Source organism: Nyctereutes procyonoides, unplaced genomic scaffold (genome assembly GCF_905146905.1).
Source record: "Nyctereutes procyonoides isolate TBG_1078 unplaced genomic scaffold, NYPRO_anot_genome, whole genome shotgun sequence".
NCBI classification, from domain to species: domain Eukaryota; kingdom Metazoa; phylum Chordata; class Mammalia; order Carnivora; family Canidae; genus Nyctereutes; species Nyctereutes procyonoides.
In genome coordinates this window covers 27,959,952-27,980,883 of record NW_026575160.1, presented here as the reverse complement: position 1 = coordinate 27,980,883, position 20,932 = coordinate 27,959,952, and the positions used below count along the sequence as shown (strand labels likewise).

Sequence of the window (20,932 nt, the reverse complement as noted above, 5' to 3'; positions counted from 1 at the left end):
CACTGAGTTTGAGTAAAAGAAATGCTTTAATTCTGTTATGCATTGCATATCTTTGCTTTAACTAATCTGTATTTCTGAGTCTCGCCCTTGCTTCATTTTCTTCAGTGATTGGAATTTAATTTTATTCATTAATTTGTGAATAATTAGATAAAAAAAAAATAATGTCCTCAGCAGCCAAATTGCTTTTGGATTGCAATTTAATGTACTTTTACCAGAATATGTATTCTCGTTAAGCTGGCATAATAGTTTACTAAAATGTAATTGTGTAAATATGCCCAATTATTCTTTCTGATGATCTAAGGAAATCTAATCGAATATGTATTCCTATCTCCCTCCTCCTCCGCCTCAACGCCAGTAAAACGCCCTTCCTGCAGAGCTGATCACAGATGCCTTGTCATCTGAAGGTGTTACTTTTAAAAGATGTTCTCCTTATCTCTCAGGCACTATTCATGTCCTTGAAAGAATTGTGCATTCTGATTGAGGGATCCTATGACGTCCACGTTAAATCATCTAATAAAGGTGATCTCAAGACTCTGAGAGTCAGACACACACATGAAGAACTGTGCTTTCTAGGTTTTGAGATGACATGTTAAAACTTCTTTTGTTTCACTCGAAGATTGCTTGAGATCCTAACTATTTGTAGGTGTTTGACACCACTCCGCCACACGTGTAATTGGCATAGCATCCAGCAGACAGGCTCTGTACATCTTTACGCTGCAACCTACCAAGTTAAGAAATGTATTGGTTCAATATAAAACAGCAGGCTGTTTTTAGACATAGTTACTAGTGCACAAGCTTTAATATGGCTTGGCTTCATCCTATAATGAGATCTTTTGGTTCCCTGCTCAACAGGCTTTATTCCTTTGCAAAAGGCTATGAACTATGTCAAGTGGATCAGCTGCTTTTGTACACCCTCTTTCTTGGCTTTGGAACGTAATTCTTTTGCTTCTACCCCTTTATGCATCAGACAGAACTTAAGAACCTTTTCAATTTTTCAAGCTAAACTTAGAATTTGTTTGAATTTGCTTTTTACGATTTTCCTAATAATTACCTTCTCTACTGAACCTCACACAAAGACCTGCCTGGAAGCGAGCACTTGATTGCAAAGCCATACTTTGTCTTTAACGCGCGTTAGCCATACCCCGTGGCGGGAACGTGTCAAAGGATGGCCATGGAGCGTGATTTCTTCCCGGCCACCCCACAGCCGAACGCAGCCCCGAGGTGAGGGACGGGGGGCACAAGTAACAGACAAACAATGGAACCAGGCCTTGTAGCCAGCGCTCAGGCAAGGCCAGGGGGGGGGGGGAGTCCTTGTGTTGACGTCGGGCAGCTTCGGAGCTGTCGGTGAGGCCCCTGTGGACACTGTCACACTGGTGTCCCGGCTTGGGGAGGAACGGGCTGGTGCAGTCCCTGCCTCCAAGAGAGCCTGCCTTCGGGCTGGGCTTGGCTGGGGCTGCGCTCCGAAGCCTTTGCACCCGGCTGGCTCCTGGCTTCGTGAGAACGTGATCGAGGCGTTTGGATTCATGGCGCTGTGAGGCAGAGGGAGCAGTTATTGTTGGGGATTTGGGGATGTGCAAATACTGGGTGGATTTAGTCACCACGGATCGTTTTTGCAAAAACCACCCTCCGCTGTAGGGCTGCATCGTGACATTACCCCGTCTACACACACACACACACACACACACACACACACTCTCACTCTCTCTCTCTTTCCCAGAGAATCTCGAATATTAAATAAGCAAATAAATACTAGCAGTTTTCTCATGAGAGGTGCCGAACTTCTGCCCTAGGTCGCAGCTCCCTGAGGGTCCTGACTCCACTGGGTTACCTGGAGAAAACAGGTACTGGAAATTTACTGGTTATAGTGGGGCATGGAGATGAAAGTTGTTCAAGGGACTGCCTTGTAAAAACAAAACAAAACTCTTCATCAAAAAACGTAAACAGCAAGTGTGGACTGAAGCCTATTAATATATGAACCAGTATTTAAAACAAAAATGGTAGGCTTTCCTACGTTAGTGTAAAGGGAAAAGAAAAATGGATACTGTAGTATTTGATGAAATTTTATCTTGCCTGTCAGATTAGATGTGATAAACCTACAGGTCTACAAATCACGAGTAATTGGAAAGGGCATTAAGGTCTTGAATAATTTGAAAAATAATCTCATTAATAAATAAACTTATTCATTAGGTGGTTGGCTAAACCCAAGCACTTAAACTGAGAAGGCAAGCCACAGACTCGGGACTCCAGTCTTATTTATGTTAGGCGGTGACTTTGACATTTATAACATTAGAATCTAGGGCACTGATAGAGTTTGTATGGATGAAGGGTGGAAAGTTATTACGTAAGGTTGCCTTGGTTACTCTTGGAAGTGTTCAGAGATATCCTGATGACTTTAGGTGAGGAAAAAGGATATAGTTGATAGACTAAGAATACAGAAATAAAATTATATTCCTAAATAAAAAGCCTTCTAACTAAAATGTCTTTTAGGGTGGGTGGGGGGTTAAATACTAACTATAAAACATCACCTACTACTTAAAGATGGTACCACTAAAAACCCTAGATGAAAATATTTCTGATGATTTAACTTTGGGTGAAATTCATTAAATCTAATACCTGATTTCATAGATGGTGTGTGTGTGTGTGTGTGTGTGTGTGTGTGTGTGTTATCTCAGTGTATATATTAAAAACAAAATTACCTTTGTTTCCATTTATTTACTTTGGAATTATCTCCTAATTTCTAAAAACCATTTACCTAAGACTATGTTTTAAAATCATATATTAACTATGATTTGCAGTATAAACGGATCTGAATCTTTCAGAGTTCATTTACAGGCATGAGTCATGTGATTTGCATAAGGAAATGAGGAAAGCTTCAGGAAGGGAAGTAACAAGATGAAAGCCTCGAGTTTTAAATTATGGTCAGATTCATTCAAATATCAATACAGTAATTAGGTAGAAAATATGCTAAAGCACAATAGAGAATTTTTTTTTATTTCAAAATAATGTATTCAGGATAATACAGGTCCAGTTTAAAAATATTAAAGGTTAGGTTTCCACATTTAAAAAGAGACCAAATCTGTAACTGTAAACTAGAGCACTTAGTCATGATGGCCATGTAATTCAACAAAACATTTTACATACAGAAATTCTAACATACACTGAAACTATTTTCACATTTTCCTACTTTGGTTCTTTTCTTTTTTAAAAATCATACAAGATACTTTATGGAATGACTAGAGTAGACGACAGAGAAAAAGTACTGTGAATATAAATATGAAAAGAAATTCTATCCACCAATATTCTCTGTTACGAAGAAACATTACTTTAAAAGTGCTAATATTTTCACTGCAAATAGTGGCAGACAAATCACTTTGCTGAAAAATCTCGCGAGATAAAAAAGTGACATTTTAACAATTCCAGGTCATCAGAAGGCTTTATATGTCAATACACAGATGATACTCTTATATCCTAACAGATACGTATAAGTTAACTTTGGGTATACGTAAATATTCAGATTCTGATTACTATGAAATAGTACAAAGATGTTCTTATAACTAATGTAACAAAAGGCATTCTTTAGACAAGAGAGAGACAAAGCGGTTTCCTATTAATTCTATTTAAACCTGACAATTTAAAGGGTGCTTGTATACACACACACACACACAGCGCTGAAAAGGGGATGCAGGAGTTTGCCTTTTTTTTTTTTTTCTTGAAGTCCTTTAAGTAACAGGATTAGAAGCTAGGTTTTATCTCAAAGGAGAAACCATAAGTGACATTCCAATGCTTTGGGTTAAAAACCTTAAAAGGCTAGGTTTGCTGAGGGCTTCCTAAAAAGATGCAAGTGTTTTCACTATCAATTTGAATTTCAGCTGAAGACCTGAAGTAACTATTAATCCAAAAGTATACTTCCAGAATTTCTACAAGGAATTACATTAAATCAAACCAAATTACAATTTTGGGAAGACCAGACTTAGGCAAGCACATGGTATGGAAACAGACTCCAGCTTTCCTTTGTGCTATGCCTTGCTAACTATATACTTCATCTCTACTCGACTTATTTTCTTTACGCCTGCAGCATCTTTATAACCTGCCATGTTGGTTGCGTTTAATATAAAGTCGCAATAGTGAAATCTGGTCACAGTGGTGGATGTCAAGTTTCCCACTGCATTTGAAAGAATGGTTTACATTTAAGACGGGTGGTGCTTATAAAACATTGGCTACAAAACAAGCCACCTCCCTCTCCAAAAAGACTTAGACCTCTCAAAAACAACAACAACAACAACAACAAACAAAAAAAAAACAGAACCAAAATGCTTTTGAATAAATCAAAATATTGGGATTTTAATATTTAAAAAAATCATCTAATTTAAATGCATTTATCAAAAGTATTCCAAATTCTTTATAAAATAGGGCTATTTTAATAAAGCATTAGGTTCTTATCAAAAACTTTATCATAACATTAAATGATGTGTAAAAAGCTGCATATTAATTTAAATTTTATAGTCTTTAAAAAACTATATTCCTGCAATTAAAAAAAAATACATACTTAAGGCATTTTTCTTTTAACTGCTTAAGGGTTCCCCACCTAAAACTTGGTCCTAAATCTAATTCATCCAAAAGGTCTCAAATGCCACCTTCTCCATGAAGCCTTGTGCATATTCCAGTTGACAAGAGTTATTATTTTCTGTGTGTTCCTAGAGCCTGGGCCTTCTCACATAATGCTCACTTCAGTGTGCCTTGACGAGTGGTTTGTCCGTGACAGGTCTCTTTCCTCTGCTAAACTGTATACCCCTCTGGACAGGAGCTCAATGGCAGGCCATTAACACACGGTAGGTGCTCAATGTCTGTTGAACAAGGGGAGAAAGAACCCAGGATGGAGATGAAACTGGGTCCCCAACTATGGTGCAGAGTTGTTTCCCAAAGTTCACTTTAAAGGAAGGGATGCTTCCTTTGAACCATGAAGAGATAAACATCAAAGATAAATTGTCTGGTTTAAATACCCACAGAGAAATAATACATTTGGAGCAAGGGGCTCCTAAGAATGGTTAAAAGAGACAAATATGCATAACAAGGAGGAGACATTTAGCATATACATATATTTTTTTGGTCAAAATGTCCCTCAGTCATTGTAACCTATTAAGTTTAAAAGTAGTTAAAATTTTCACATATTAAACCATGTAGTTTTGGTTAGAGAGAAAAGGCTTTCGGAGATTACTTAAAATAATGAGTTAACAGTGCAAATACTGGGTTGCTTCATGAGTATCTTACCATGCGTTTTTCTGCGCCTTTGAAAGAAAAATTCTTAAAACGCTCCAGTTTTAACACAAACATAAGATAAATACCTATGAAGGAAAACAGATTCCACAGCATTCCATACAGATTTCCAAACAGTCCGATGATTCACAACAAGCATCCATGATGCCACAATCCATGTCACATGGGCAGTTACAGTCATCCCCCATTTCGTCTCCACAGCAACAGCAGCAGGCTTCTGAGGTGCAGATGCCACAGGAAGCTTGGCCCAGGACAATATTGCAGAGGGTGAGGAATTCACAGAACAAGCAGGCCAGGATACAGTGGACACAGCAATCTTCGTTTTCAATTGGGAAGAGACCACATAGTGAGAAAAAAAAAATGAACACAAACATAAATCATCAGTGGACTGAATTAATAAGAATTGATCAAAATAGGTAATCCAGAACCCCACGACCTGCAGTCTTAGAAGTCTTTCTGTGAGCTGGGGGCTCACAAATAAACTTAAATTTTAGAAGAGCAATCTTTAGAAGTCGATACTGCATTCAGGAAAAAGAAGAAACCAAAAAGGTGGTGGTTGTGTGCACAGGTGTGTATGCGTGGCTTAGATTTTACTTCATTTTCACGTACTGTGCGGGGGTCTTAGTTGAGATTCCACTTCTCTGCACCTCTTTCCCATCTTCACTATATCCTACTGCTCTCTACTACACAGGCTAAACACCTTTCGTGACGTTAAAGTCCTTTAGAAATAGAAATTGGACTGCTCCACCCACCGGCTCCAAAATTGGAAGAAAAAAATATTCAGTATGATATATTCAGTCTGTTATGCAGCTGTTCCAGGATTACATCATCATCGTGATTTGTACGATAATTGTTTTAAAGATAGTTAGAAAGAGCTAGATTTATTATCGTATGAAGACAATAGAGTTTAACTGCCAGCAGCCAGTTCTCTTGAATGTGCCTTCAAACAAATACTCGTATTAACTAGTTCTAACACTTCTGACCTTACCTTTCGACTTCACTAGGGAATGCTTTCATTTCAAGGCCAAAAGGGGATTCTACACAAGCTCACTTGAAATTGAAGAACCTTGAACTGAGTATTCTTAAAGCCCTAAGAATATTCTTGAACATAAGATTCTTTCTGTATTATAAAACACATCCTACATAGAGCTATCTGTAATGGCTCTACCAATTTTAAAGGGGGGAAAGAATGGTCATCCCACCCAGCCGTAGAAGTAGAGGGTTACATCTTTGAAGCCTCCTCTGGTCCCTTCCTACCTAGAGTTTCCTCATCAAGAGGTCATCAATGTCTTGGATTTTGACTGAACCTTTCCCTGGCTTTTTTCACTGTACTTTTCACAACAGTGAATGTGGAAACATCCCTCCGTAACCTATCAGAAAGGTAAAAGGGTACTTTATGAATTCCTGTGAGTAGCATTCTTTTGTTCAACGCTGTTTATTTCCCCTCAGTGATTCATGTCGCTGTTGTTCACTTATTTTCCAGGTGTAGCGTATTCCAATTGATTAACTATGCCATTATTTATCCACACTATTTGTGAATGTATCTGTCATTTCCAGTGTTTTGCTATCCCAAACAGTACTGTCTGGAACAGTTTTGTGCCACTGTCCTAGAGCACACATGCTATGTCACTAGCAGAACTGGAAGCTCGCAAAGATATGCAAACTTGTTTCCAAAGCACTTGCTCCAAAATTTACTCCCCCCAACCAAGTTTGAGAATGCTCAATATCCACATCCTCATCAATCATGGAGACTGTCCTACTTCATATATGCCAGTTAGGTGAGTGTGAAAGGGGCATCTCATGGTGGTTTTACTTTGCATTTATTTACCTCCTCACTAGTAAGTTTAGATGTCTTTTCATGTTTCTTCTTCTTTGAAACAGGTGTTCAGGGCATTCATGTTTCCCTCTCATTTTTCTAATTAAGTTGTGCTTTTTTTTTTTCTTACTGATTTTAGAAGTTCTTCATCTATTCAAGATACCAGTCCTTTCTCAAAAATGACTCTGTTCTCAGTATGTGGCTCTTCTTAGGTTAAAATAAAATCAGAGACAGATGAGTTAATTTTTAGACCCTGAGAGCTTAAAGTAATAAAGAGAAATCTAAATCAAATCTTGTAGTTAGCTAGAGGTACGGGATTGATTACATGGCTGAGGAGGCATTAACAAGATTTGGTAGCAGAAAGAAATACAAAGTTTTAATGTCTGATTCAAAAGAAGGGAGCCCAGCCATGCTTATACACAGAAAGGAAGAAGAAACAAAGAATCAGGAGTGGACAGACTGAATGTGATTTTAGTTAAGAAGTCAACAGCCCTCAGGAGAAAGAGGGACGGGAGTGACATTCCAGACTAAATAGCTCATTGCCCCTCAGAGGACCTATCTATTCATTGGAGAATTAAAATCTCTTCCAGATTTTAAACAATGACAGTTGTCATACAGAAATGAGCAGCCATACGTCCAGAGTAGTCCGTCCAAACTCCTACTTTGAGCCAACAAGAGTCACAGATTAAGTCCATTAAATCTATTTTTAGTAAACAAAATGAGAAAGACACGTTCGCTGTCAGTAGATCAAACACTTCTTCTTTAACAAAACTGTGATTTCTGTAACTAATAGGTATGCGTGGTTGGTTTTTTTCATAGAATGGAAAGCCTAGTGTTAATGAAGTAAAATTATTTATTGCCTGTTTTCAGAATGGAGAATATGTTTTCATTGCTTTCATTTTTTAAACAATATTTTAGATACATACTTTGCACTAAACTCTGTTTACGGCTCTTTCCAAATATCAATTCACTTAATTCTAATAATCTCAAGAAGCAGTACTGGTATTTATCCTTGTTTCTACCAATATAGACTTAGAGAAATTTTAGAAAATGTGCCCAAAGTGGTAGAGGCCAGTAGCAGAGTCAGACTGAGAATCCGTGCCATTCACCCGGATTGGCCATGCTCTAACCTGGCGTGCGGCGCTGACTGTGGGGGTGGAGCCCTTGGTTCATCTTCCTTGGGAGAATGATCAGCTATAAATCCAAAACTTTCTGATTTGTTTTGATCTTTTAGCCTTGACTAGTGTTCCCTTCTCTTTTAAAGATGATTCTGAATTTCACTTTTAATAAAGGGTTGACAGTAAAGGTTAACCCTCAACAAGCACGAGCAAAGTTTGAGTGGAGAACGGATAAACTGCCAGTTACATTGTGGAAATAGAAGGTGGTAGGCAGCCAAGAGAGGTGGTGTCTCAAAAGAAACAAATCTGTAAATTTCAAACATGAAAATTAAGGTCCACAAATCTATGAATAAAAGTAGTAAATTCTGACATGGTAATGACACAGGTCTCAAAAGAGTAAGGTCTTTATGTAAATACTAAAACTTACCAAAAAAAAAAAAAAAAATCCTCTTAAAACACAGGTTCTACATAATTTACTAGAAAACCACTACTCTGAAAAACCAATCTATTTGTGGCACCTAAAAACCACAAACCAAAATGCACTGGAGAGATTACAGTGATATTAAACGAGGTGCATCTACAGAGACCTCAACCACAGACATGGTCATTATCTGTACTTCTTAAGTAAGAACTACCTGGGCAGTGACAACAACAAAAAGATCCCTAAATTCTACCAAATCAACTTGTTTTTCTTTTTGGTTGTGTTCTGGAAAGAGCAGTTTGATCCAACTGTGACCTGGGGTGGTGAAAAGAGTAAAGGAAGGCGGGAGAGCGGACAGCTGCTACCACTGTCACCCCCACCACCTCCAGGGGAATTAACAATCATAAACAGCATTACGATGTTGGTTTTATTTGAAGCAAAGAGAGGATTATAGGTATTAGCAAACTAAGAAGGCTAAAGAAGAGGAGTCCTCGGCATCGATGTAGCTCGCAGTCAGAAATAATTCTTTTCCCCCCTGTTCTTGAGGGTTTTTTTTTTTTTTTTTCCATTTTTACAGTTTTATTCAGTCATATTTGCAGTTTGGGCCAAGAGTATTTAACCTCTGAGAAGCCAACTAGGTTCTGGGAAGGATGCCTGTCCAAACTGGGCCAAGCAAGGATTGCGCAATTCAGCGTACTACCCAGAGGGCACTGACAGCTACTGTAAATTGAGGGAAACAAAGGGACATATAGCAGCCAAGTACCTTCCCAGAAAGCCTGAGCACAACGTTTCATGAAAAGAAACCAAAACTGTTACGAGTGACTGACGACAACAAACCCAAACAGAATGTTCAGAGTCCTAGGCCTGGTCATCGCTGTTAGACCCGGGCAGCTGGTCTACCGCAAGCAGCCAGCTGCACCCTGCCGTGAGGGGACACCTGACACCTGCATCACCAGCACCCTGGAAGACTGGTGGAGTCGGCTGTGACTGGTTCAGGGGGCGTGGTTCTGTCGGAAAGGAGACCCCGAGATCATTTTGGTAAGAACACATTCACGTCCTAATGAAACAATCCCAAACTGACCTAATCTGGTGTGGCCCCAAATGCTAAGAAAATACAAGGGAAAAGTTAGTGAACAGAACCCGACTAAGCCATCAGAAACCATTTGCGTGGTGAACCCAGCTCTAATCTGAAGGAGTCTCTTACAGTTCTTTAGCTTGCCCCTTTTAAGTTGTGATATGACAGGTGCTCTGAATTTCTTGGAACACAGACCCCACGCAGCAGAGTACCAGGAAGCGTGGAGCAGCGAATTCTGAGAAGAACCCCCAAACCGTGTGTGTGTGTGTGTGTGCGCGCGTGTGCGTGCAGATGTGTATGTGTTTTATCTCCTCTGATCTCTAATTCCGTTTCCTAGGCCTGAAACGCTTGAGACTCCTTTCTTAATCGGGGCCGCCAACAAGTAACCTGGGCACGGAGTGGAAGAGGTTTGTGATCGTTCTGAGCAGGCCGACAGCGCGCCAAAAAGCACTTGCAGATAAAAACACGAGCTGCCAATTATGTGTAATTAGTAATTTAGGCAATTGCCCGGAGTTCAAACCTGACTTTACAGCCGAAGCTACAGAGAAGCCACAGGTGTCCGCCTGTCTTTGGCGGCGCAGGCTCCCCTCTGCCCGTGGGGGCGCAGCGGGGCTGGCTGTACGAGGAGGCCTCACGGGTGGAGGCCTGCTTCTTCCCAGACGCGCCTGTGCTGCCACCGTGGTTTCTCGACGCCAAATCACAAAAGCAGGCTGCAAGTGGGTTTTAGGAATCCTGAATCGCCGCCAGGACAGCTAAGTGTCTGGCCTCGGTGCCGAGGCAGCTGGCACGGCTGAGACACAGACCCCTCCAGGGAGCTCTGCTGCTCAGGTGTTCGCAGGGGCAGGAGATTCAGGGACACCGCAGCTCGGCTCCAGGCCGGCCTGGCCTCGGCCCCGCGGTGACCCACTGCCTGCACGCGCGGCCCGAGCGGACCTCCTCCACAGAACCCTCTGGAACGCTGCTGTCCCCGGGAGGCCGTGCATCGTAGCCAGAACACAGCCAACATTTTCCTAGTAGGGAAGAAAGTGAGTTAGGTCAGGAGGTGAAAGGAAGAGAAGAGCACGCGCAGGAGAACTGCACAATTATCTTCACTATTGGCTTCCCCCCAGCAGACCCGAGGGGACCCTGGGAAAAGACGAAGACTGCTGTCCCACACCCCACAGGGGGGCTCCTGGAGGGTCCTCCCGCGCGTCCACGTGCTGGGTCCATCCTGCACCTAGGGGAGGCGCGCTTGCCGTCTCAAGGGCCGTGGTGGACGGCGCACGGTGTTCGCTTCTCCTCTCCTCTCTCCCGCTGCCTGCCCCGTGGTTGATTCGCTGAATATTCCACACTCTGGGAGGTCGGATCCAGGGACGGTTACTCACGACTGAGGTCTAGCACGGAGTCACGGAGGCCGGGAGCGAGGCCTGTGCACCACAGCACCTTTCCTTGGTCCTCAGGAGCCGTACAAAGAACTCGGAGTAAAGGCTCAGTTGGTAGAGGGGCTCACTTAAAACGCTCACGTGTGTACTCAGCGTGTGAGCCAACAGCAGGGTAAAGGAAAACAAAAGAGGGGGGGGGGCGCGAATAACATTTTACATTAATTTACCAAATCTCTCCACTGTATTAAGATAACAAATTGGTAGCTGGTACTAACAGTACTGTCCTCAGAGGGGCACGGTGAGGACTGAAAGGGACAATGCCCATAAAGTGCTCACGGAGGGATTTCGTGTGGGAGTACTTATTAAATATGACTGTGATAGTAACGAAGATAATGGAAGATGATTTATTCTAGGGAGGCCACGCCTCTTTACCTACCAATATATATAATTTTTAATTTTATTTATTCATGAGAGACACACAGAAAGAGAGGCAGACACACAGGTAGAGGGAGGAGCAGGCTCCCTGCGGGGAGCCCGATGTGGGACTCGATCCTGGGACTCTGGGATCACGCCCTGAGCCAAAGGCAGACGCTCCACTGCTGAGCCACCCGGGTGTCCCCCTACCAATATTTCTTTCACGCTGCTCATGACCCCAAAATTGGGCTGCTCCATTTTAACCAAAGGAGGTTTATAAAAGGCTCAGTTTATAGTTGAAACACTTGGAGGGACCCAAAATGGCAATGCTAAGAGACAACCTGCAGAAGAGTGAAGCAGGCGGAAATCTGTCCAGAAAGAATTAGTAAATCTTGTGTTTGGCTGCAGCGGAAGACTTAAAATAATAATCTTTTCCATATTTAAATTACATCCATTTGTTTCTCAGGAAGCTAGAAGGCATAAGCAGAGAACGGCTATACTTTACCTGAACTGATTCACTGCTAACTTTATTCAATGGGCCGGTTGGAATATCTCTAATTCAAAAGGTTTACTTAATAAAAAAAAAAAAATTAACTTCTGGGATAACAAAATCCACTTTAGATCTTAGAAGCATTTTCCTAGAGAGACTATGTCTAACGGTCTGCTGAAATTGGTCACAATGCCATCTGAGGCTAGGAAAAAATATATTCTTTCATTAACACTAGGATTTACGTTCTTAAAATTGTACAAAAACGATCTAAGAAATCTCTCCCAAAACCTTAATATTTTTTTCCCATTTCCACAACTGTGCTTGTCTAAATACTGTGCAAAAGTACATTAAGAATCAGCTTTTTTTTTTTTTAAGCCAAATAGTGTCCACTGGGGTGACACTGCAAAAGGTGGTGGTGGTGATGATAAAATGACACCTTTGCCATATCAGATGCTTTTTATGAATTTGTTTATGGAGATATAATTAACATGTAACATTAGTTTCAGGTGTACATGACTCAACATATTCACACTGAAATGATCACTGCAATATGTCTCGTTTACTATCTGTCATCATAGTTCCCCCCCCCCCACCTTTGGAGAACGTCTAAGATCTATTCTTAGCCACTTTCAAATATGTAATCACCATGCTGTATACTACATCCCCATGACTTATTTATTTTGTAACTTGATGTTTGGTGCTTTTGGACTCCTTCATCCATATTACCCACCTCCACCCCCAAACCCTCACCGTCTCAGGCCACCACCTACCTAATCCGTTCTTTATACCTCTGAGCTCATATTTTTTTTGGTTTTTAGATGCCACATATAAGTGTGATCCTAGGGTATTTGTCTTTCTCTGACTTCTACATTTAGCATAATGTCCGCAAGGTCCATCATGTTCCAAAGGCAAGATGTCCCTCTTTTTTTTTTTTTAATGGCTGAATGTTCAATTGTGTATATACACACACAAATATGTATACACCTATATATATAAAATATATATATTATATAATGTAATTTACATATATATTGATCAAACCATTTATATTCAAGCATTAAGCATTTCCATATCTTGGAGTATTATAAATTTGGAGTATTATAAATTATTATAAATAATGCTCCAGTGAACATGGCAGTGGATATGTCTTTTTGAATTAGTTTTTTCATTTCTTTTGGATAAATAGCCAGAACTAGAATTACTGAGTCATATAGCAGTTTCATTTTTAATTTTTGAGCAACCTCCATACTGTTTTCAATAGTAGCTAAACTAATTTACATTCCCACCAACAGTGTGCAAGGGATCTCTTTTCTCCACAACCTCAACAGCACTTGTTATTTCGTGTCTTGTTATTAGCCAATCTGACAAGTGTGAGGTGGTATTTCATTGGGGTGTTGATTTGCATCTCCCTGACGATTTGATGATTAGTGATCCTGAGCACCTTTTCATAGACATGTTGGCCATCTGTATATCATCTTCGGAAAAATATATATTGAGATCTGCCCATTTTAAATTAGATTATTTATTTTGCTATTGAGTTGTATGAATTCTCTCTACATTTTGGATATTAACCCCCTATTAGGTTTTACAAATATCTTCTCCCATTCCATAGCTTGTGATTTTGTTTTCCTGATGGATCCCTCTGCTGTGCAGAAGCCTTTTATTTATTTTTTATTTTTCAAATTTTATTATTTGTCCAAAATTTATTTATGCATGAGAGGCACAGGTAGAGAGAGAAGCAGGCTCCCTGTGGGGAGCCCGATGCGGAACTCGATCCTGGGACTCCAGGATCACACCCTGAGCTGAAGGCAGACGCTCAACCATTGAGCCACCCGAGGCGTTCCTGCAGAAGCCTTTTAGCTTGACATGGTCACCCTTGTTTATTCTAGGTTTGCTTTTGGTATCAAGTCTAAAAAATCACCACCCAATTACAAGTCAAGGAATAGCTTACTACTGCCTGTATTTTCTTCTGGGGGTTTGATGGTTTCAGGTCTTACAGTCTTCAGTCTATCCTGAGTTAACTTTTTGCATGGTAGAAAATAGTGGTCCAGGTTCCTCCTTCTGCATGTGGCTGTCTAGTTTTCCCAGCACCATTTACTAAAGAGACTTTTACTCATTGCATATTCTTGGCTCACTGTCAAAAATTAACCGACCATATATGCATGGGTTTATCTCCGGGGCCTCTATTCTGTTCCACTGATCTGTGTTTTTGTTTTTATGCCAGTATCACCATGCTTTGCTTACTGCCGCTTTATAATATAGATAAAATGAGACAGCGTGAGGCTTTCAGCTTTGTCATTCTTCCTGAAGACTGAGTTGGCTATTCAGGGTCTTTTGTAATTCCAAACAAACTTTAGGACTGTTTGTTCTGTTTCTCTAATGCCCCTGCCATTGTGATAGGGATTTCTCTGAACCTGTAGGTTGTTCGGGGTAGCACGGACATTCTTACAATATCCTGCCAGTGCTTGAGTGCAGGATATTTTCAAACATATTTGTGTCGTCTTTAGTTTCTTTCACGAATGTCTGGTAGTTTCAGGGTACACGACTTTTACCTTCCGGGGTTAAATTTATTCCTGGGTATTTTACTCTTTGATGCAAATGTAAATGAGCCTGTTTTCTTAATTTCTCTTTCTGGTATTCTATTAGTATATAGAAATACCACAGATTTTTCATACTGATTTTGGATCCTGCAACTTCACTGACTTGATTGATTAGGTCTAAGAGGTTTTTTTTTTTTTTTTTTTTTTTTTTTTTGTAGGAGTCTTTAGGGTTTTCTATACGTATCATGTAATAGTTTGACTTCTTCCTCTCCAATGTGTATGTCTTCAATTTCTTTTTCTTGCCTAATTGCTCTGGTCAGAATTTCTAATACTATGTGGAGTAACAGTGGTAAGAGTGGGCATCCTTGTCTTACTCCTGATCTTAGAGGAAAAGCTTTCAAGCTTTTCACCGTTGATTATGTTAGCTGTGGGTTGGTCATATATGGCTTTTGTTACACTGAGATACATTCCTTTTGTACATAGTTATGGGACTTTTTTTTTTTAATTTTTTTTATTTATTTATGATAGTCACAGAGAGAGAGAGAGAGAGAGGCAGAGACACAGGCAGAGGGAGAAGCAGGCTCCATGCACCGGGAGCCTGACATGGGATTCGATCCCGGGTCTCCAGGATCATGCCCTGGGCCAAAGGCGGGCGCCAAACCGCTGCGCCACCCAGGGATCCCAAGTTATGGGACTTTTAATCATACATTCATATGTTGAATTTTGTTTTTTTTTCTGCATCTATTGATCATATAATTTTTATCTTTCATTTTATTAACATGGCATATACACTGATTTGCAGATATTGAACCATTTTTGCATCCCAGGAATAAATCCTATCTGATCATAACGTATGATCTTTTAAATGTATTGTTGAATTTGGGTTGCTAATATTTTGTTGAGAATATTTGCATGCATGTTCATCAAGGATTCTGGCTTGTAATTTTTTTTTCTTCTCTTGCAGCATCGTGGTGTCATTTTTGTATCAGGGTATTGCTAGTCTTATAAAATTAGTCTGGAAGTATTTCCTCCTCTTCTCTGTTTCTGGAAGAATTTGAGAAGGCTTAGTCTTACTTTGAATGTTTGGTAAAATTGACCAGAGAAGCCATCTGGTCCTGACTTGTTTTTTGGGGGAATTTTGATTACTGATTCAATCTTCTTATTAGTAATCAGTCTGTTCATAATTTCTATTTTATTATGATTCACTCTTGGTAGGTTTGTGTTTCTGGGAATCATCTACTCTTCTAGGTTGAATAACTGGTTGGAATATAATTGTGCATAGTACTCTCTTAAAATCTTTTGTATTTCTGTGAGAACATTTGTAATGTCTCCTCTTCCATCTATGATTCTGAGTCTTTTTTTTTTTTTTTTTGGTGAATTTAAAGGTTCACCAATTTTGCATCTCTTTTCAAAGAACCAGCTCTTGGTTTCATTGATCATTTCTATTACCTTTTAGGCCTCTATTTCATTTACTTCCCCATAATCTTTGCTGCTTCTTCCTTCTACCAACTTTGGTCTTCATTTGTTTTTCTAATGCCTTGAGGTATAAATTTAGGTTGGGATTTTTCTTGTTTCTTGAGGTAGGCATTTATCGTTATGAACTTCCCTTGTAGAACTGCTTTTGCTGCATCCATTATTTTTGTTATGTTGTAGTTCTATTTCATGGTCTCAGGGCATTTTTTGATTTGTCCTTTGATCCACTGATTGTTCAGTAGACTGTTTAATTTCCACATAATTGTTAAGTTTCCATTTTTCTTGTAACTGATTTCTAATTTCATACCACTGTGGCTGGAAAAGATGCTTAATAGGATTTCAATCTTCTTGAATTGATTTAGACTTCCTCTGTGGCCTAACATACTCATTCCATGTAAAGAATGTGTATTGTTACTTTTGGGTATAATGTTCTGTGTGTATCTGTTAAGTCCATCTGGTCTAATGAGCTGCTTAAGGACAATGTTTCCCTATTGATTTTCTATCTGGATGATCTATTGATGAAAGTGGGGTATTAAAATCCTCTACTATTATTATATTACTGTTTTTCCTTTTGGGTCTGTAAGTATTTCCTTTACATATTTAGGTGTTCCTCCGTGGGTAGTTAAATATTTAAAATCTTATATCCTTTTGTTGGATTCACCCCTTTTGTCAGTATATGATTATCTTGTCTCTTTTTATAGTAACTTATTCATTCATTCATTGATGTTAATTATTCATGAGACACAGAGAGAGAGACAGAGGCAGAGACACAGGCAGAGAGAGAAGCAGACTCCCTGAAGGGAGCCTGATGTGGGACTTGATCCCAGGAACACAATCTGAGCCAAAGGCAAACACTCAACCACTGAGCCACCCAGGCTTCCCTTACAGTCCTTATTTTAAAGTCTATTTTGTCTGATCTAAATATAGCTACTCTTTCTTGTTTCAATTTGCATGGAAGATCTTTTATTAAACATCCCTTCATTTTCAGTCTGTGTGACTATACATCTGAAATGGGTCTATTGTAAGTAACACATAGATGAGTCTTGTGTTTTCATCCAACACTTTTAAGGAAAGAATTTAGTCCATTTACATTTAAGTAATATACTTACTGCAATTTGTATTTTTCCCCCCGTTTTGTAGTTCTTCTGTTTCTTCCTTTCACTTGCTCTCTTCCTTTGTAACCTATGATTTTCCTGTATGAATGTGGTATGCTAAGATTGATTTCTCTTTTTCATATTTTGTGTATCTTCTATAGGTTCTTGCTTTGTAGTTATCAACAGGTTTAAATACAGTGACACTTCTAACAGTCTATCTTAAGTTTATAACTCGTTTTAATGCATTCTAAAGCTCTACGTTTTTACTTTCTCCCTCTTTTTATCTTAAGTACTTATTGTAGTTTCATTTTTATTACTTTTCTCTTTTAACTTTCATACTACCTTTATAAGTGATTAATCTGCCACGTTTATAACATTATCCTGAATTTTACTATACTTTCATATGTTTTCCTGTACTAACTAGTGCCCTTTCCCCTCAGCTTAAACATTACTGTTCAGTGGGCTTAACTCTTTTCTTTCTGGAAAATGCTTTCTCTCTCCTGAAATCCAGAACTTGGTTGTGCATTTTTTTCTTTCAGCACTTGAAATTTATCATGCCACTCCCTTCTGTCCCACAAGGTTCTACTGAAAAAAATCTGAGGATACTCTCTAGGGGTTCCCTTGTATATATGTTGTTTTTTCTCTTGCTGCTTTTAAGATTCTCTCCTTCTGTTTAACTTTTGACATATTAATTATAATGTATCTTGGTATGACTTGGGTTCATCATATTTGGAAATCTCTCAGCCCTCTATATCTGGATGTCTGTTTTCTTCAGCAGGTTGGGAAAATGCTCAGCCATTACTTTCTCAAATAACTTTTCTGCCCCTTCTCTCTGTGATCCCTTCAATGTGAATGCTGGCCCACTTGATGTTGTCACATAACTCCCTTAAGCTATCTTAACTTCTCCATTCTTTTTTTCTTTCTGCTGCTCTGATGAGGTGAGTTCCACTGCTGTTTTGAGTTCACTGATCCTTTCTTCTGCTTCATATAGTCTGCTGTTGAATCCTTCTATTATTATTTTTTTTGCTCTGTGACTTCCATTGGGTAATTTCTTACATTTCCATCTCTTTAAGTTCTCACTGTGTTCACTCCTCTCAAGTTTGATGAACATCTTTAAAATCATTATTTTGAACTCACTGTTAGATAAACTGCTTACCTCCACTTAATTAAGAACTTTTTCTTAGGCTTTGTCTTGTTCTTTTAAAACCTAGTCCTCTCTTTATTCATTCTTCTTGACTTTCTCTGTTGGCTTCTGTGCATTAGATAAAACAGCCACCTTGCCCATTGTGAAGAAGCACAGTGGCTTTGTGTAGCAGATGAATCTTACCATTCAACCCTATCCTAGCTCTTGGTTGTATCTCAAACCTTTGTGATTGTCCAATAGCCTACTTTATTTTTAGTGGCTCCCAGTGGTTGAGAGTGTGCTAAAACTTATCAATGTTCTTCTACAAGGAAAGGATCTCAGTCAGCACCTAGATTCAAACTGTTTGGAAGAAAGACCCTGCCCGACCCCTCAGCCCCTGCAGCAATAGCTTATAACGTATGCAAAAATACTTGCATAGTCTTGTAGGAACTACAAGTATGAATCCCACTGGCTTCCAAGGCTTAGGCAATCTAGAGGTGTCTACTGGGTGACAGTTAAAAAATTAGGGCAGCAGATGGATATACAAGTTCCTTTAGGAAGATGCTAGTAATCCAGAGCAAGGTAGGAGGAGAGCTTAAAGAAAGCATCCATAGGTCTGTGGCTCTGGAATGCTTATTGTTAGGCTCCTAGATATATGCCCCACCTGAAGCCTGCCCAAAGTCAAAGCTCATGTTAAGCAAATAGGCCTCTCTCACAGAAACACTAGGGGGATGTTTCAGTCTTCTATCTGTGCAATGCCCTAGGCAGCTGGCCCAGAACAGTCCCTCCTGTGTTAGTCTGTGGGACCCAGGAACACAGGCCCTGCTGTCCACCAAGACTTGGGCACCAGACACCTGTTCTAAGCTCATCTTCTCCCAAAGACACTGGTATTCTAGACAACAAAGATAGGGCCCCCATTCTGAGGTCTCTGGAGAGGACTGCAGTGTCTTAGCTGGAGGGAGGCAGAGGGAAAGCAACCTCCCTAAGATGGTAGCTGCCAGCCTGTTAGTTACCTGTCAGTTCTCAGACTATCCTTCCAGGCCCCTAGATGTGTGTTAAATTAGATGCCTGCCCCTAATACTGACACTTTATTTAAAGAGTATTTACTTATCTTCAGCTCTAGGCACCTCTAGCTGCCTCTATACTGGGCCATGGGGCATATGGATCCGAGAGCACAAGCCCCTTACTAGCCTTTCCTCAGTTTAACAGTCTTTTTTGGGTTGGGTCTTGGGGATGCAAGTCCATTGGCTTAAAACTAGATGTTTGGGGGCTCATCTATTAGATGCAGCCGTAAAGGTTAGGGTGCCAAAGGTGGGGTTCAAACCCTTCGCTCTTCAGGGAGAAGCTCCAGGTTTTGAGTTTCCTTCTAATTGTGTGTCACTGCACCGAGGTGAGCTTTACAACAAGACTGCATCTCTGCCACTCCTGCGTGCTTTGGATGTGGGTTTTTTTCTTTGCCGTATGTGTAAGATTCACACAGCTAGTTTCTAGGTTCTCTCAGGAGAAATGGTTCCATATGTAGCTGTAGATTTGGGGTGTCACTGAGAGGAGGTGTGTTCAGAATCGTACATTGACATCTTGAACAAGAACTCCCTATATCAGATGCTTAGTCACCCATTATTAGCATATTACTGAACCCCACAGGATTGCCCAGGTTACCTGTGACCCAAGATCTTGTGGGCACACACAAAAAAGAGAAGCTGACCGTGTTCACAGGGCTGGCATCAGGCACCCTAATTCTCCATGTGCTTGCATCTCTGCAATCCAAAGAGCTGAGAGGCCCTGGTAGTTAGTGCACACTACTGGTGGCAGGACTGCATCTCCAGCAGGGGGGATAGGCCTCCCACAGGCAAGAATAGCCTTGCCTTGAGAAGGCCCAGGATGTGCTCCCCAGTCCTGATAGAAGAGCCAGGCCCCAACCAAAGAGGCACAGCAGTCTGACAGACATTCCAAGCAGATGAAGAAGAACAAGCTGAGTGAAATGAGACACCAAAGCACATTTCAAAGCAGTGCACAGGAGGTAAATCCTGTTATTTATGGAATTAATTTGTGAATCAATGATGGCATTGTTACTCTTTCCACATACCTCCCTCTCCACCCATGTTATCTATTAATATCATTTGGTTTTGAGGTTTATTTTTTTTTTTATGGCCTCAGATGAACAGGACAGCATGACATTGAAATTATAAGGTATAAATACCTCCACCTTAATTTAGTGTACAAACAATTCTGGAGCCAAGAAAATCCATGAACATGTTGTTTGCAAGTAGTCTAATACTGACAAACCTGTTTTCTCATCCAATAAAAATCCTGTAGCCTTGTTATTTTAAATTGTAGAAAAGAAGATAAAAAATAAAAATCCTCTTAATTAGCTGCCTCTCGATGCTCTGTACTTCATCTGGGCCACCCCCAACTGAGGTTTTCCTGAGTCACAGCTCATTACCTACTGTGGCCATTCAGGCCAGTGAATACCAAAGAAATGCCACAACTGTCTGTGGTGGTTGTCTGTCTGTTTGGTTTTGGTGAGGCTTCTAGCAACAAGGAAATGGCATTCTTGGAGGCACAAAAACCTATTTTCTAAGCCTTGACTCTGTCACTTACTGGCCAAATGACCTTCAACAAATCATTTCACTCAGTATCTATATGCATATAATGAAGAAAATGATCTCCAAATTCTTTCCATACACTAAGTTTCTATGAAAATCTAGCTCAAGGTCTTTTCTTGGCACAGAA

General features: G+C 40.1%; 1 protein-coding gene across 3 annotated transcripts in view; it reads right to left on the bottom strand.

Moving 5' to 3' along the window:
* Positions 1-2,965: 2,965 nt before the first annotated feature.
* Positions 2,966-20,932, bottom strand: part of MDFIC (MyoD family inhibitor domain containing) — an 87,239-nt gene continuing 69,272 nt past the window's right edge. For 2 of the 3 annotated variants that reach the window (XM_055314598.1, XM_055314597.1), the window contains exon 4: positions 2,966-5,590. In XM_055314598.1, coding sequence (XP_055170573.1) covers positions 5,343-5,590 — 248 coding nt within the window. In that variant the 3' untranslated portion in view covers positions 2,966-5,342. The remainder of the gene's footprint in view (positions 5,591-20,932) is intronic. The other variant, XM_055314596.1, reaches the window with a different exon arrangement.